Source organism: Hipposideros armiger, unplaced genomic scaffold, assembly GCF_001890085.2.
Source record: "Hipposideros armiger isolate ML-2016 unplaced genomic scaffold, ASM189008v1 scaffold_40, whole genome shotgun sequence".
NCBI lineage: Eukaryota > Metazoa > Chordata > Mammalia > Chiroptera > Hipposideridae > Hipposideros > Hipposideros armiger.
This window is the reverse complement of record NW_017731390.1, coordinates 4,507,475-4,524,488: the sequence shown is the minus strand read 5'-3', so window position 1 is coordinate 4,524,488 and position 17,014 is coordinate 4,507,475. Positions and strand designations below refer to the sequence as shown.

The 17,014-nt window shown below is 53.3% G+C and overlaps 1 protein-coding gene across 7 annotated transcripts in view; it reads right to left on the bottom strand.

The window, feature by feature from the left end:
- Positions 1-12,856: 12,856 nt before the first annotated feature.
- Positions 12,857-17,014, bottom strand: part of GRB7 (growth factor receptor bound protein 7) — an 8,793-nt gene continuing 4,635 nt past the window's right edge. For 6 of the 7 annotated variants that reach the window (XM_019638760.1, XM_019638762.1, XM_019638758.1 and 3 more), the window contains 13 exons: positions 16,810-16,960; positions 16,470-16,626; positions 16,227-16,348; positions 16,051-16,128; positions 15,597-15,734; positions 15,147-15,257; positions 14,862-14,960; positions 14,491-14,571; positions 14,267-14,383; positions 14,024-14,084; positions 13,820-13,907; positions 13,621-13,714; positions 12,857-13,373 (listed from right to left, as the gene is read on the bottom strand). In XM_019638760.1, coding sequence (XP_019494305.1) covers positions 13,227-13,373; positions 13,621-13,714; positions 13,820-13,907; positions 14,024-14,084; positions 14,267-14,383; positions 14,491-14,571; positions 14,862-14,960; positions 15,147-15,257; positions 15,597-15,734; positions 16,051-16,128; positions 16,227-16,348; positions 16,470-16,626; positions 16,810-16,960 — 1,444 coding nt within the window. In that variant the 3' untranslated portion in view covers positions 12,857-13,226. The remainder of the gene's footprint in view (positions 13,374-13,620; positions 13,715-13,819; positions 13,908-14,023; positions 14,085-14,266; positions 14,384-14,490; positions 14,572-14,861; positions 14,961-15,146; positions 15,258-15,596; positions 15,735-16,050; positions 16,129-16,226; positions 16,349-16,469; positions 16,627-16,809; positions 16,961-17,014) is intronic. The other variant, XM_019638764.1, reaches the window with a different exon arrangement.

The following is a 17,014-nucleotide window of genomic DNA, read 5'->3' as shown; positions in this document are numbered from 1 at the left end:
AATGTATATGTGGAAACTCCACCTTCTTAAATCTTAAAAGTGGAACCCGGTGGTATGTAACGGTTACCACCACACAAGTAAACACTTTCTTCTGTAGGCACTCCTTATACTAATTAATGACCCTCCAGCCTCCCTCTGCTGGGGGTGGGGGAAGAGGGTGAAGGAGAATGTTAGCAAGATGCTTACAGAAAAGGGCGGGTTGGGACTCACGTCTGACCAACCGCGTTGGACAGTGAAGTCTTGCAGTGGCTTCAGGCAGCACATTTGCTTTCTGAGCCAGAGTCCCTCTGAACATGACCCTTGTAGGTCTCTCTCCTCCATTGTAAGGCAGGCCTCCCACCACACACTCAGGAGGCCACAATCTGAGAAACACCCCACCCCATGAAAAGTTCCCTTGGAGTGAAGGTGACAGAATGGGGGTGAGGGTGGAACAGGAAGAGAACTGGCTCTCCAGAGGTTCCTTACCACCATTTGAAGTGTTGCAAGGGTATTTCCTCCTGGCAGAGAACTAAATAGACGTGTTCTCCCCATTACCCTCCACCACTCCCACCAGGAAAAATAAATAAATAAATCTAGCACTTTCTAGATTCCTTAAGGCACTCTCCCAAAAAGATATTTGCCTGGATACAGATAAGCTAGCTAATCTTACGCTTTGTTACCTCTGAGCTGTTCCTGACTCAGCTTCTGACTTTGTCAGTGACAAAAATCTCTCACCTTTTAAATGCAGCTCTCTGACATTTTGCTAGGCCCATACAGTGGCCCAGATATAAAAACACCTCAGATTTCTTTTGCAAAGAGAAATGTTTAAGAACACAAAATTTTACTCAGTTGAAACACTGTGTTATTGACAAAGCTCAGGTCAACATAAAGTTTTCCCTAGTAGATTCTGTATCATGATTTTTATTCTCCTCCTCTGCTAAATATAAGGTTTAGAATATTTTAAGGGAAAAAGCAGTACTTCCCATATATATCCCAGGACGAGCAGTCAGACTGTAATGGAAATGTTAAATGTTTAAAGTCCTAACTTTAAAGTGTACCCCACTGAGAGCAGGTATGTATGCTGGTCTCTAGTGGAGATTTGGAAACTCAGAGACACTCAAGATTTGAGCCCTCAGAGATGTCTGAGCTCTTGCACCAAGACTCAGAATTTGGACTCGTGCGCTCAAGAAGGGTCAAGAATGTGGAGTGATGAAAAGTTTGTCCTAGAAAACAGCATCAGGCTGTGAAGAAGAAGATGAGAGGTATAGAGTGATATCTCTTACCTTGTAAAGAGTTGGGAGCTATGTTTGTGCTCAGACAGAAAGTATCGTTCAGAGACTCTGTAGGCAGAGTTCAGAAAAGCAGAATGATTGGGGATGTAAGTGCCTCTAAAGAGGACAAAGGCTAGACCTGGGCCACCTGAGGAAAAGGACGCCATTCTCTAAGGCTAAAGACTGAACGGTTCTGAGAAGGATCAGTGAACCCAGAGCTGGGGACTGCTGCCTCTAAGGACTGTGGGCTCAGAAGAGCTCAACGAGAGCTGCAGGCTTTAAGCTTATGTGAGCTCATCCCCCAAGACTGTACCTCTGTTTACCCAAGCTGTATATAGTCTATACCTCACCGTGCTCTCAATATGATAAACAGATCTTTGTATTTTAAAGAAGCTGAATGCAAGTTTCCTCTCAATATTATAATAGCGGTCTGTCTTATACATTGATATTGAGTTGTTATTTGAAACTGGAATGTTAATATTTTGATTAAAAAATGTAAGGTCATAACAAATATCTACCTCCCAAGGACGTTGTGAGGTTTTATGTAATTTTGTCTATGGGGTAATATTACTTTTTTTTTGAGGGGTCGGGCAGATTCTGTTGGATGATTGCAAATTTTCCATTCTATATACTGCATCTGGATTTAAAGACATGGAAAATATTCAAAGACGATACCAGGACCATAATCGTATTATTAATTCAGTAGCCAGTGGAGGCAACTGGTCTGTAACACAGTTTCCTTCGTGTTGTTTTAATGGGTAAGAGTAAAGAATATACTGAACCTTAAAACCAATGTGAGTTAACCACAGGCTATAGGTACCTCACAGCATTGCAGCCAGGGGAGTAGAATAGCTTTCCTCCCTCACCATTTTATGAGCCCTCAGTCATTAATTCCCCAAGCAACTTAGTTTCCCCAAATGGTCCTCACTGTCCATCTCCCCATTGACCCATTCTAGAAAGCCTGGGGAGCAGTCCCATAAGCCCACCCACCTCCTTCCAAGTCCATACCCCTCATCTGTGGGGCCTGTTTCATATTCTGAATGTAAATGCAGCTTTGCTTCTTCCTCTCCTAAAAAAAGACAGAACAGACATTTTAACATGTTAGGAAAATGGGGCAGCCTTAAAAATGACTGATCCCATTGCCAGTGACTCATTTATACAAGGACTCTTCCAGGTTAGCAGACAAGGCCCTTTTTGGTGGGTCTGCTTCTGTGGGTTCACAGAAACCAAACTACTGTGGGTTGCAAAGAATTAGCAGGTCATTTGAAAAGCAGACATCCCTTCACCCAGACTGTGGTTTTGCATGCTCAGGTTCTCAGTCTGTGTGAGCTTTGGTGAGGGATCATTTTGGCTGCTGGAAAAACCATAGCTGAATTTTAATTTTTGGTTGCCAAAGCCACCACACGTGTGGTCTGTGGATGACCCTTGTCTGCAGAATGACGGGTGAGGAAGGGAATGCGGTTTGGGGCTCAGGGCGGCCTTTCCACTAGGAGTGAGGGAGGGAGACTTTGCCGAGAAGTTTTGACACAGCCTGTGCTCGCAGCATTCTCATCTGGGTTTCTCAGAAATGCCCTCCCCACCCAGCAGTGACCTTCCCTCTTGACTCACCTCGAGTTTTACCTGGACTCCAACCATTTGGAGCACTGTAAGGTGCCCTACCCTCCATAAAGAGTGTTTAAAGAGTCTGCTTCTAAAATGTAGCAATGCTAACTAACCCTTCCAGAACCATGATGAGTGCATCCTCGCATCAAAAACAACCCTGCTGATAATTTTCAAGGCTTCTTTATCGTGTTTGATTTTTTACACTGAAAATAAAAACTATGTATACTGGTGTGTTTAAAATTAGTCATTGTGCATGCCTATCATTTTATAGTTGCTGCTGTCAGAAAACGGAAGGGTTCAATTTTGCCTCTAGGGATATTTCTTAATTTAGCCCCTCTGGCTATTGCTTAAAGTCCAAGTACCAAGATAAGCGGAATTATCACTGAAAGAAAGCATCTCCCAGACCAGCCGAGTGGCTCAGTTGCTTAAGAGTTGGCTTAAGAGCACGAGCTCTGAGCAGCAGGGCTGCCGGTTGGGTTCCCACATGAGCCAGTGATGCTGCGCCCGAGCTGAGCTGTCGCTGAGCTTCCAACAGGTGGCAGGATGGCTCAGCTGGTGTAACAATAAGATTTGCCTGTTCCATGGTGAGCTACGCCCACCCACAGTTAAGACTGAACTTGGCACCTTGAGCTGAGTTGCCGCCTGGATGGCTCAGTGGATAGAGCGTGCGCTCTTAACAAGGCTGCTGGTTTGACTCCCGCATGAGATGGTGGCTATGCCCACCCGCAACTAAGACTGAACACAGCACCTTGAGCTTAGAAGCTATGAGCTGCCGACGGGAAGCCAAATAGTGACTGGCGCCCTCCACAATTAACACTGAAGAACAACAACTTGGCTGGTTCCCCTCCCCAATTCCCCAATAAAATCTTTAAAAAAAAAATGCATTTCCCCTGATGCCTTGCTGAACCTGCCATTGGTATCCTGCTGCTAGCCACCAAATCCCCACAGTGGGGTTCTGGTTCCACTGGTCCTTAGTTCACTAAAGGGACTGGAGGAGATTGGGGTCTACACCTGACAGGATCAACACATTGAACACAGTGTCTCCCAGCTCCAAGACACCACTCCACCCTCCCTCCCGGCAGGCATTGCTCCTAAAAGATAGGCAAGTCCTGACTTTTTCATCTATAGGGTCTCAGAAACATCCATTGGAAAACCCAAGTTGCAGTTGTTGAACCACATTTAAATTAGTCTTTAGACACCTGGAGACCCAAACCTCCGGAGTTTTCCTGGGGGGAAAACTCAGAGGAGAATGTCATAGGGATCGTGCCACATTCTCCCTCTCTGGGTATCTTCTGTTCTCTCTTTAAAAATGTCAGGAGAGAGTCTGACAGGTGGTCTGGCCTCCTGCTCAAACTCATCCAAAATACCTTCCCTTTTCCTTCTGTGGAAGAGGCAAGAGGAAGACGTTTCTGGGGTTTAGGATAAGCAAACGTGGGGCAAGGTTGGTGGCAGCTTTTGCTGACCCCACCTTCAGCACCACCAGATTATTTTGAGGATCTCCAGCAGGTTTTCCAGTCTCACCTCTAAGGGCTGAGAGAGAGGGCTGGTAGTGCAGCTTGTCTTTGTATAGTAAAATTAAATACATTCAAACATGGCCTCTTGGTAGCTGATTTTCAGCCTTGGCTGTCCCCATTCCCATTCCCTTCCCAAAGCAGAAGCAGCTCAGGAAGGAAAGAGGGAGACAGGGATCCCCTTTGCCAATGAGCAGTGGAGAGAGATCCGTAGCTGGCTGGTGCTGGCATTGGGACAGAATGGACTTCCAGCCTGAGGACAGTTTCTGTTCCTAATTCTTGGGAATTAATTGGATGCTTTAGAGGGTGGTGGGCCTGGCAGTGGAGGCCACCCTACACCTGCACCCTCCTCCTCCCCCATCACTCAACACAACCAGGCCATTCACACAGGCTGTGTGCCCAAACCTCCACCTGCAGGCAACTGCCACCCAAGGGCAGGCAGGGGAACAAGGACCTATCTCACTTCCCTGCCTCCTGTCCCTGAGCATTTAGAGTCTGAGGAAGCATGGAGGTGAGAACTTTGGGAAGGCCAGGAAGGCTGACGGATGGTGAGGGAATACATGCGGCCCAAGACGCACGTTCTGGCTGCAGAGCATTCCCAGGTCAGACAGTTGTTTGCATAAAAGCCAAAAGCCACTGCACCTGGGGTGGGGAGGCCCTCTGGGGAGATACTCCCTGGCTTGGGGGACAAGGGGGAAGGAAGGTGTCATGGAAAGTCCCTGCAGGACACGGGGTGTTGAATTTGCTGCGGTTTTGTTTTTAACTCTGTCTTGACCTGTGAAGTAAGCAGGTGCCTCCCTTCCCCCCAAATAACAGATCTTCCCCCAGAATAACATGAACATACCCCAGGAAAGAGCACTGTAGTGGAAAGAATGGAGGTTAGAGGGCCTGTGGGTGATGTAAATTGCCCCCCTTCCCCAGGACTGAGGGGACAGGAAGCCCCAGAACAGCCTTTTCCCATCACCTCGCCTCCCCCCTCAGCCCCTTGGCCCCCTGGCCCAGAAGAGCTGCCTAGTCAGATAAACCACAGCCCTGGGGGCGGCTGATGGATGGGAACTAGGGGGGCAGATGCCACCTCCTCCCCCAGGCCTGTCCTTCCACCAGCTCAATCCCCATGCCACCCCCACTGGAATTACATTCTCAGCACCTCCACCTTCTTCTTGCTCACAGACCCTAACTGCCCTACCTACCCGCGCGCGTGCGTGTGCGTGTGCGTGTGCGTGTGCGCGCGCGCGTGTGTGTGTGTGTGTGTGTGTGTGTGTATGTTGGGGGAAAGCAGGCAGAGAAGCCTGGTGCGGATTCTGGGGTTCCAGTCCCAGCCTTGCCACTCTCTGGGTGACCCTGGGCACTTTGCTTTCTCTCTCTGGGCCTTGACTTTTTCCCCTAGAGTCAGATCTCTGAAGTTTCTTCCAGCTGGGACTTAGCCTGGCCTCAACCCCATTATTCCAGCCAGGCCTTGCCTCTAACTCCAAAAACAAGAATAGGAGAGAGGTCCTGTTGCCTCTTCCTTCTCTCCCCACCAATTCAGGCACTGGGACTGAGGTAGGGCCCTGGAGCTAGCGTGATGGCCGCCTGTGATTTTCGCAAGTGTTCATTCACTTTCTTAACCGTTCTGTGAAATTCCAATCCTGGCCCACAGGGTTGTGGGGGTTAGGGAGGTGACAGTGGGAGGCTTTGAATATGGGCGCTGAGGCCCTTGGTCCTCTCGCGGGATCTCCTCTTAATTCTGCGTGGACCCAGACACAGATTCCTGGGTTGGGGGTGCCTGGGAGAGGAAATCTTAGGCCAGGCGGAGGGGGGGAGGGGTGCGGTGCGGAGCGAGGTGGGAGTTGAGGGGGGTGTGAGGGGAGGGGCAGCTGCACTTCTGAGAAACAGCTCGGCATCTCAGCAGCCCGCAGCCTAACCCCCTGCCTGCGGCTTCACAGCTCGCTCCTCCTGCCGCCCACGCCGCTCGGGGCCTCTCCGGGGGTCGGCAGCCCCCGCGGAGGCGGCAGCCGCTAGTGTGGAGCGACAGCTCGGGGGACAGCGGTGTGGAACCCGTGGAGGTGGGAAATGGAGGGGGGCGTGGGGAGCGTGACATCCAGGAATATAAACCCACCCCTCACTCGAGGTCCTGAGCGCTGGACCTCAGCCCGCCCGTGTGTCCCCCCTCCACCCCCACCCAGGTACTCTCCCGTCACACCCGGGGCAGGATCCAGAAGTGAAACTGCACGGGGTCACAGCCCAGCGCCGCCGCTGCGCCCCGCCCCGCCCTTCCGGGCACTGCAGCCCTGCAGGATCTCCCAGCGCTCCAGCGACTGCAGGGAGGAAGCTGGGGGAGGGGAAGGGGAAGTGCCCCGCGGGACAGTCTGCAGAGCACGGCCTTCTCCCGGGGGTGCCCGCTGGTAACCACGAGTGGGAACCTCGAGAGGCGCAGACCTTACACCGGGAGCCGAGAGGGCGGCGCCTGCACTTTACTTCATGGCCGCTGGGTGTCACTGCAACCGCGCGGCTGAGCCGGCCCGGGCGGCGTCGTGAGGCGCGGGCGCGGGTCCGAGGGAGTGCGAGGCCCCGAGCCCGCCGCGCCCCCGAGGTCCTGCCTAGCCTTCGCCCCCTGCTATGCCCTGTTATGCTTGGATCAGGCGTTCAGACCTCCCTTCACTCTCCTGGTCTCTGGAGGCCACTACCCAGCCCACCGACTCGCAATGAACAAACTAACCCCTTTGCCCGGCTACTGATGGGCTCGTTACTGTGGCGCCACGCGAACCACCCCCACTCCCCACCCCAGCTTCGATCCGCCGGCCTGGGGATCGACAGCACTGAGCGCCACACCCCCAACCAAGCGCGCCCCCTGGCGAAGTGGGGCGAGCCTTCCCATCGCAGAAATGGAGGTGGCTCTGCGGAGTCGCATGCCTGCAGCACCCCCGATGGTCCAGTGCCCCTCGGTGCCAGCAACCGCGAGCGTGCCGGGTTGTTCGGGGGCGGGGAGGGCCGCGGGGAGAAAGGACGGGCGGCGGGTGAGGATCACCTTCCTCAGGTGCTGCTGCGAGCCAGAGCGACTGCGGGATGGGTCCCCGTGGGATGGGGCCCCTCGTGTATCTTCACTCCAGGTTCCACTGACTCTTAGGTCACTCACGCCCTATTCACCCAGCCGGCGCTCCGCAGCCTCCCAGCTCTTCCCTTAAACGTGTGGAACAGGGTGCCTCAGCTTGGGAGAAGGGAACCAAAAGGTGGGAACTGCATCAAGACCGATGGGTGAAGAAAGCTGTGGGTGAGCCAAGGCCGGGAGAACGGAGATACCCTGGAATCCTTTGGAAAACAGGTAGTCTAGGAATGTTCACTTCTACGACGTCCTGGATCTGACTCAGGTCACGGGTTGGGCAGATACATGCAGAGGAACACACCCGGTTGACTGCAAACGGGTGGGGACAGGGGGAGAGGTGCAGACAGTGCATTCCATCCTTGCATGCAATTTCCCCCTAGAACTCCAAGGTCATAGGACCCAGCTCCTTAAGGATGCCCTACAGGGATCCACCTAGTGGCCTTAAAAGAGTGGCACTGGCCTACCAATCTCCCTCACTCTCCCCCAAACCACCCAAGATAAACCCAATCCTAGTAAAAACAAACTGCTTACCATGAAAACACAGCTGCAGCTCAACAGCCCCCTAGGTGCCCAGCAAAGTAAAACTGCCCCTTCCTTGGGGCAGATGCAGCCCTGCAAGGGGACGCTGGAGGATCATAGCTCAAAGCACATGGGATTAACTCTCAGGCCACATTAGGACCTGGTAGCACACAACCTTCTCAGCCCAGATAGTAACCCCACTTCCCAACACCCCTTCCTGTATGGAGATCATGGGGGACCTCTGGGGACCAGCCTCAGCTGGTCACCTACTCTCCTGTGGCTCTAGACTCCAGTCTGCAATATTCAACTCCCCCAAGATCCAACTCCCTCTTTCCCTCCTCCCAACTTCCCACCCCAGCTGAAAGCTCAGAGTCCTCTGTCCTAAGAGGCCACTGCACACCTCACTCCCAAGCCCCAAAGCAGGTTCTGCCATCAGCACAGGACAGGAAAGCAGACTGCCATAGACCCCACCACTGGGCAAGCTGAACCGACTCCTGACTCTGGGCCCCCTTTTCTGTCTGCTGGACCAGATCAGTGTTTCAGTAGTGGGAAGCCTTTTTTCTAAATACACCATGAAGCCTAACTCCCAGATATAAAGGCAGTGTTCCCCCAACCCCACCCCAACCTGCCCCCAACCCCTTATGGAACCTTTGGACTCCAGGAAGGCAGTTTAAAAACTGCCTCTGTAGACAGTTCAGAAGAAAAGATCCTTCCTAGTGGCCTTGGTCTCCCCTGACTCCTTTCCTTCTTCCCTCCTCCCTCAGGGTGCCTGGCCCCGAGGATGAGGAAGGAGCCAGGCAGGGTCACTGCCCGGATGTTAAACCCTTGAACCCGCACAAGGAGGCCCTTCACCCTGGGAACTTGGAATCTGCATAGATTTCATTGAACAGGATGCCTGGGGAGCAGGGAGAGCATGAACGGGCCAGAGCTTTATCTATGGATACCCTACCCTAGGATACCCTATCCATAAGTAGGCTCCCCTACAATCATGCCCATCCATTCCCAGAGTCCAGAAAGTTGGCACCAGCCACCCTGCCTTCCACACTTGACCAGTCAGGGAGGCCAACCCTGTGGTCACACCCTCCTACAGGCCCATGGTACTACCAAGGATGGGTATGTACCCTGGCACCAGACTGATGCCAACCATACTAGCCCCAGGAGCTGGGTCTACTTAGGGCGAGCCCCCTGGATATGGGCCCTGCATCACCCTCTCTCAAGGCCTGGGTCCTCCTCAGCATGGAGAGATTATAGGGGCTTTCCCTTTCTCTTCCCAAGTCTTTCTCTGGTTTCTGAAATGTTCTTTAATAAACACATATAATTTTTACAGTCCAACTCAGTAAACATATTAAAAAGGCAGTATCTGAGTCGCCAGCTTCTGCCTTCTGCACAATGTCCCCGCCTTCCTCCTACCCACCCAGATTTCCTCATACCCACAAGCCTCCACTATCCAGCACTTCAGCTATCCTTGGTGGTCTCCTCTGCCGTCTGGACTGGGCAGGTCACGCTGCAGCCTCTTTGGCGGTGGAGCAGCAGCCTTCTCACATGCTCAGAGCTGGGGAATCTTGTCCTGGGTACCTCTGCAAGCTGGCCCTGAGGGGACCTTGTCCTGCATACTCTCAGTCGCTGCTTCTCCATGAAGTCAGAGATCTCAGCCACTCATGAAGATATCCAGCTGCGGATTTCCAGTATCCAGCACAGGGCCAAGCCAGCTGCCACCTCTAAGGTCTCCCCGTGGCCCAGGTCTCCTTATAGTGGCCAGCACTGAGAAGGAAGGGGACAGAGAACAAAGGGCAGGACCGGGAAGGGCTGCGTTCCACCACCCGCAAGGTGGGCTGAGTCTGACCTCCGTCCCTAACTCCATCGATGACTTCAGGTGGGTCACCCTCCTTGAGCCTCAGCTTCCCTTTATAAAGTGAGAGCGATATCTGTCGCACATACTCCAATTAGCTGGTTGACAGAAGGGCTTTGTCCCCTGCCCTGGGTCCTGTTTTTTTGTGTGTGCAGCCTAAATACCTGGACATGCTAAAGATGTGACTCATTCTGACCCCATCACTCTCACCCCAGCTTGGGTCCCTAGCACACCTACCTGGGCATCCATGGCCAGCCACAGAGCTAGCACCAGCCAGCTCGGGCCTAGGAGAAGCCAGTGACAGGATGGTTCTGGGAACCATGGCAGGTGGCAGGTAGCAGGCCAGGTTGCACTGGTCCCTGCCTCAAGTCCTGCTAAAAAGAAACAAAATCTGCACCCCTCTCACACCTGGGCTGCAGTTAAGTTCTTCAGGGTGAGTCCAGCAGGTTCCAGGCTGGAGAGTAGATGAGGCCTGTTTGCCCACCTCTGTCTGACAAGCCTGGCGCCCAAGCCTGGGTTTAGCCAAGGCTTCATCATGAGTGGCTGCCAGGGATGCTAAGGCTGGCCTAAGGGCTGGCTGTGGTGGCTGGCCCTCCTCAAAGTCACCTCAGGACAACCCCCCAGCCAGTGACCAGGGCTGCAGAAATGAAGAGGCTCCCAGGGGAGGACCCCCCCCTACAGGCCACTTAGGAATTCCACCTGGAATTCAGCTAGGCAGGGGCACCAGAACAGCCTAGACCTGGTACTCAGACTTGGGTTGAAATCCTGGCTCTCTCTCACTAACTAGGATTTGGGACAGGTCTCCTCACTGAGCTGTCAAGTTTCCTCACCTACAAAACGGGATCCCACCACCTTGTGCCCAGCCAATCTCAAAGATTTGGAGAGAGAGTCTCCACTTATTTATTTTAAAAAATTTTCAATTATAGTTGACATTCAACACTTTTTTTTTTTTAAGATTTTATTGGGGAATTGAGGAAGGGGAACAGCCAAGTTGTTGTCCTTCAATCTTAGTTGTGGAGGGCGCAGCTAGCTCAGCTCCAAGCTCCACGTCCAGTCGCCATCCGGCCGCCAGTTGGTCAGCTCACAGCCGCTCAGGTCAAGGTGCCGTGTTGAATCTTAGTTGTGGATGGGCATCGCTCACCACCCCATGCAGGAGTCGAACCGGCAACTTTGTTGTTAGGAGCACATGCTCTCACCAGCTGAGCCATCCTGCCACCTGTTGGCAGCTCAGTGGCAGCTCAGCGCAGGTGCAGCTCACTGGCCCATGTGGGCATCGAACCGGCAACACTTAGCCAACTGAGCCACTCGGCCGGCCCCTCAACACTTTTATATTAATATCAGGAGCACAGCACAGTGGCCAGACATTTACACACTCCATGAAGTGATCCCCCTATCAGTCCAGCACCCATCTGGCACTACACATAGCTATCACAACACTGACTACATTCCCATGCTGCACTCCACATCCCCCTGACTACTTCATAACTACCAATTTGTACTTCTTAATCCCTTCACTTTTTTCATCCATTCCCGCAACCCCTTAGTCTCCATTAAAAAAAAAATTATCATAGAATTTTCAAGCTTATACAAAATTAGAGCATAATTTAATGAACCCCATGTACCCATTACCCAGCTTCAACCAATATCAACTCATGGCCAACCCAAGACTATATCCTCCCCCTCTTCCCTAACCTCTGGGTTATTTTGAAATCAAAGCTGAATCATTTCACTAATAAATACTTCAGAATGGACTTTTGGACTTAAAATTACTTTAAAAAAAATCATAACCACAATCATTATCACATCTTAAAAAGTTAACCATAATTCCTTAATATCACAAAATATCTTACCAGAGTTCAAATTTCCCCCGATTGCTCACAAATGTGTTTTACAGTTAGCTAGTTTAGATTTTAATCAAATAAGGTCAACACATTCTATTTGGTTAAGATGTCTAAATTTCTTGAAACCTAGAGATTCCCCATCTTCTTTTCTTGTAATTTTGTTGTTGTTGAAGAAAAAACTGGGTTATCTGTTCTGTAGTTTCCCGGTCTGGATTTGGGTAATTGTATCCCCATGTGTCATTTCACATGTTCTTCTGTTCCCTGTATCTCTGATAAACTAGTAGTTAGATACAAGGGATCAGATGTAGGTTCAATTTCTTAGCCAAAATAATGCCTACTTGAGGTTCACATGTCTGGAGGGTCTATCTCTTTGTGATTTGAAGATTGAGCAGTAGGTTCCGGTGTGGCCAATCTGATACATTTATTATAAAGCTCCCCCATCACGTAAGAGCTAAGACTACTAAAACTGTTAAATTAGACAAACGTCTTACGATGAAACAAAGACTGGCATGGGCAGTGAGCAGAGGTCAGATCCCTCAGGGTCTATCTGGGCACAAGTGGAAGTACAGGAGAGCAGGCAGATTGATATTTTGGAAAGATCACTTGCAATGCTGAAGGATAGGCTGGAGAGGGAAGCCAGACTCCAACAGCTGAGCGCTGTAGGATTCCATAAAGGCTTTCTGGAGGGGGCAGAACTATAAGGACAGAAAACAGATATGGCGTTGGGGAGGAGTGAGAGGGGTGGACAGTGGGGGACACAAGGACTTGTAATGGAGCCGTTGTGTGATTTGATGGCGGTGGTAGAGGCATCCCTGTGTGTTTGTTGGAACTCATTATTCAACCAGTTAGCCCAGGACTTGTAGCGGAGGATAAGGATGTTGTCTGATTCATTTCCAATGCCCAGACCCTATCAGAGTTACCCCTGTAGCTTTAGGCTCTATCAGGAAATCTCACCTGGATGACAGTCCTTTGTCCATTTATTCATTTAACCAACAATTACTGGGCACCCTCTACGCACCAGGGACAATGCTGGGTACTAGAGACTCTCAGATGATCAAGACCACCCCTGCCCTAAGAAACATCCAGGCTAGCCAGTCCGTGGCCTCTATCCATCTAACACATTCACCAAGACCTGGTGCCCACCTCTCCTGCTCCCCTTCTTTACCCCAGTTAGCCAGGTCTTGCCAGACAGAACTCATAGGTGTATCCAAAAATAATCTTTATTGTCACTAGTATAAAACAGAGCAGATCAACTGGCCTCTCAGTCTGTACAAAGTGTGGGGCAGAAGATCCCCTGGGCTGCCCTCCTTCTCCCATAATGCCCTGCCCCAGGGCAGTGCCCAGAAGCTCCATGAAGGGGAGAGGGCCACCCCAAGTGCCTTCCCTTGAGGAGAGGGGTTGAGGGTGGACTGGGTGGGGGGGGGCACTTTCTGCCTCAGGGAGGCAGAGGAGCAGAGGAGAAAACTGGAGTGGGGAAGCCCTCCGACTATTCACAATCCTGTCCCCGCCCTCTGACCCTCTGAGTCTGGCCTAGGAGCACAGGGCTGAGACACATGCCTGCTCCTGCGGTGGTCAGAGGGCCACGCAGGTACAGCAGTGGCGCAGCAAACAGGGCAGGATGCCGCGGTTCAGCTGGTGGAACTCCACGAGCTGCAGCAGGTCGGTGAAGCGAGTCTGGCCCTCGTCCATGCTGAAGTAAAGGCGGCCCTCCTCCTCACTCTGGGGTATGGCCATAGGGAGTAGGTAGTTAGAGAAGGACATGAGCTTGAAGGGCTCCCTCCTGGGCCAGGGCTGAGGTCCCCACTGCTTGTGCAGGGAGAAAGGAGAGCGCAGGAAACCCCAGACACACTGGGGGCCGGGGTTGGAGGTGCTTCCTGCAGGGGCCTGATGGGGATGACAGGCTGCTAGGAGCCCTGCGTCTCTACTGCAGGAATCTAGGACTCTTGGGAAGGGACGGATTACTCACCGGCAGGATGAGGTAATGTTTGACTTTCTGCAGGTGGCACAAAGAGAGGACAAAGCCCTGTGGGTTCCGCTGACTCTCTCGGACCAGGAACAGGCTGCCAGGAGGCAGGACAACATTAGCTGAGGACACACAGCTGCCGCCCTCACCCAAGGTCTCTCTTACCTCTGGGCCTGCTGCCCTGCCCAGCCCTGCCCCTTACCCATCTACAAGGCCCTGCTGTGTGATGAGCCGCTGGCTCTCCTCGCGGGAAATGCGTCCATGGAACCAGGGTTGGGTGCGGTGGATGGCTGGGGTGAAGGGTGAAGGGGAGACAGATGGGACCTTCATACTAACCGCCCCCACCAGAAATGCTCAGAGAAGCCATGGCAGCCCCCGCCCCCGGGGATGCTGGGCCCTCACCCACCTGTACTGAGGCTCGTGCCTGAGCATGGGGTGGGCAGGCTGAGACGGTGGTTCGTCTTCTTCTGCAGAGCAGAGGGGGACACAGTGGGGGGTGGGGGTGTCAGAGATATTACCCCACCCCTCAAGAATGTAGAGCCCCTTTGTGCAGCTGAAGGCCTCCCCTCACCCCTTTTCCTCCCACTCCATGGAAACCCATATGGAGCGGTCCCCAGTACAGATATGCAGATGGGTGCAGGCCCCTCACCCTCCAGGCATGGGCCTCCTCCAGGGCTGCACTTAGAACCTCCCGAGGGTTTTCAATGACACGCCCAGCATGGCCAGAGAAGTCCATGGCCACCAGGGTGTTATCCGAGACACTCCTCTGCAAATGGGATAGGATGGGAAGGGGAGGGGTCAGAATAGGGCCCAAGTATCCCTGGGACGGGGCCTGGGTACCCACCCCCAGCTAATGCCCATGTGCACACTCACCAGGGGTGGGGACCCCACACAGGACGGGCGCAGGTGGCGAGACTGTGCCTGCTGATAATTCTTATACAGTTGAACCCCATACTGGGGGGTGGAGAGAGAAAAAAGGCCTGAGGTCAAGCCGGTGCCACGGTCTAGGCTATGACACCCTCCAGACCAGGCCTCCCCAGCAGCAGAGCTGTGTTTCTGCCCCTGGATAAGGAGCTTTCTGAAGCCAGAGCTTCGACTCCAGCCTTGGACCAGGGATGCTGAGAGAGCAAGGCTGTGATGCCCTCTCATCCTGGAGACTTCCCGAAGGTAGATCTATCACTCCTCCCTCAGGCTGTGGACCCCAAAGGCAAGGCCAGCCTCCCATGCCACTCCCAGGGCCTCACCTTGAAGAGGCGGAAGGCAGCTAACCAGCAGGTGCGGCTCTGCTCATCCTCACTGCAAAAGACGCGAAGCCCCTTGTGGCCATTTCGAAGCTTGTTCGGCTGTGGGGAGAGGAAACTGGCTGGTTCCATATCTGCCTTTAGGACCAGATGTCTGTCTCCCAGTCTCCAGAGGGCAGGGCATGGTGCAGGGAGGAGTCTGGGTCCCAAAAGGAGCTCAGAACTCCCAGGTAGGATCCTGGGGATTGAGTAGCTCCCGGTGCCTCCCAGCCAGGCCAGGGTCTTCACCTTGATACAGAAGCCAAAGTCTGTGGGCATCCCGTACAGCTTGCGGCCCCGGGTCACCACATACACGTTAGACTCGTTCACGTCGGCTACGTACTGCAGGTGCCTCGGGTCCTGCGCAGCACAGGTGAGCAGGACTTGGTGCAGGTGAACCCTATCCCCCAGTTACCGCCCTCCCTAAGCCAGCTGTGGGGATTTCAGGCCCAGAGAGGGGCACACAAGTGCCTCGGGTTACATAGCAAATAGAAGTAGAGCCAGTACTCAAATTCAGTTCACCTGCCTCTCCCACTGCTACCTCCTGGGGCAGGTAGGCTGGGCGGGAAAGAGAAGCAACTGAGGGTCTCAGGGCCCAGGGGAAGAAAGGTCCAGGAGTTCTAACAGAAAAGGGGCAACGCCTAGAAGGACCAGGATGAGGAATCCGGGGGGCTGGGGCTGTCCGCCTCAATACCTCACCTTGGAGGTACCCTTGGTGGAGTAATAGAGGCCAGACCGGCGCAGGAAGCAGAAGAAGCGTTTCCAAAGCTTGCGTCCTGACCCCCGCAGCTGCAGGAAGCCCTGGATCTCGGGGAAGCTGCCTGCATTCAGGAAGTTCTGAGGCCAGAAGACAGGAAGGTGAGAGGCCTAGAGGGACACACACACACACACACACACACACACACACACACACACACACACACACACACGACTTCACAGAACCCGTTTTATGAGAAGAGGTGCTCCACATGCATTTATTGTCCCCATTTAATAAAGAAACTGACGCTCAGGCAGGGAGAGTGACATGTTCACTATCACAACTATGCTGGGCTCTCTTCACCACACAGAGAGGAGGTGCAAGGCTGATGGGCCAAGATGCAATGGGGATTCTGGGGAGTTATGACTATACTGTGAAAGGAGGGTGTCCCTTCACCTGGATTAGGTCTTCGTGGGATACGCCCGTGTGTGTGTCCAAACAGCTGGAGACCATCTTTTCTGGGAACAGGGAATGCTGGGAGAGAAAGGAGTCATGAGTCAGGGACTGAGGGTTCATATAGGGGATCATCAGGGTGTCCCAGAGGTCCCCCCACCTCCATCCCCGACACTCACTGGGGAGCTCTTGAACAGTTCATACTTGGCGAAGTTTTTGCGGAAAACAAAGCGGCTGTCTCCACCAATAGGCCAAGCAGCCTGCACTTCCACCACTGACTCATGGTCCTCCAAACCCCGCTCTGGGATCAAGGGCAAAAAGCGGGGTCAGTGGAAACCAGCCAAGGCCTCTCGGAGCCACCTGCCTAGCCCAAGTGGGAAGCATGTCCTCCCAGCCCAGGCAGACCCTGCACCTCAACTCACCCAGCGCTAGATGGGGGTGGCACTCCACCAGCCCCCAGTTCTCATCACTGAGGGCGTGAGCTCGCTGCACCAACATCTCACATACATAGCGCGCCGTGGCACCTGCCGCCACCTCCACCGACCGACTGGCCCCATCTTCACTGTACACCTTTACTACCTGTACCCCAGGAATTACAGATTCCTTGAGGAAGGGCAAAGGGTGGCTCCTTGCCTTCCCCCATCTGCTATACCTTCAGGAGCCCCTGACCAAATCCACCCTCCTCCACAGAAGTGGCACTATATCCATCCCAGTCCCATAGCACCCCCATAGCCCTGCCTTCTCTCTCCCAGGACAACTCACATGGGGGCAGCTGGTGTCTCGAGGGAGCAGCCCCCTTGCACTGGAGGGCCCCCCGAGAATGGGGGTCTGCGAAGGAGGACTGCAGAGCTCTGGAAAAGGGTTGGGGATGGAGGGTAGAGAGGTCGTCCGCAGCTCCTCCTCTCGAAGTTTCCTGTGTGGAATGGGGAGGGGTTGACTGCAAGCTTCTATGTATGACCGTTCCTCC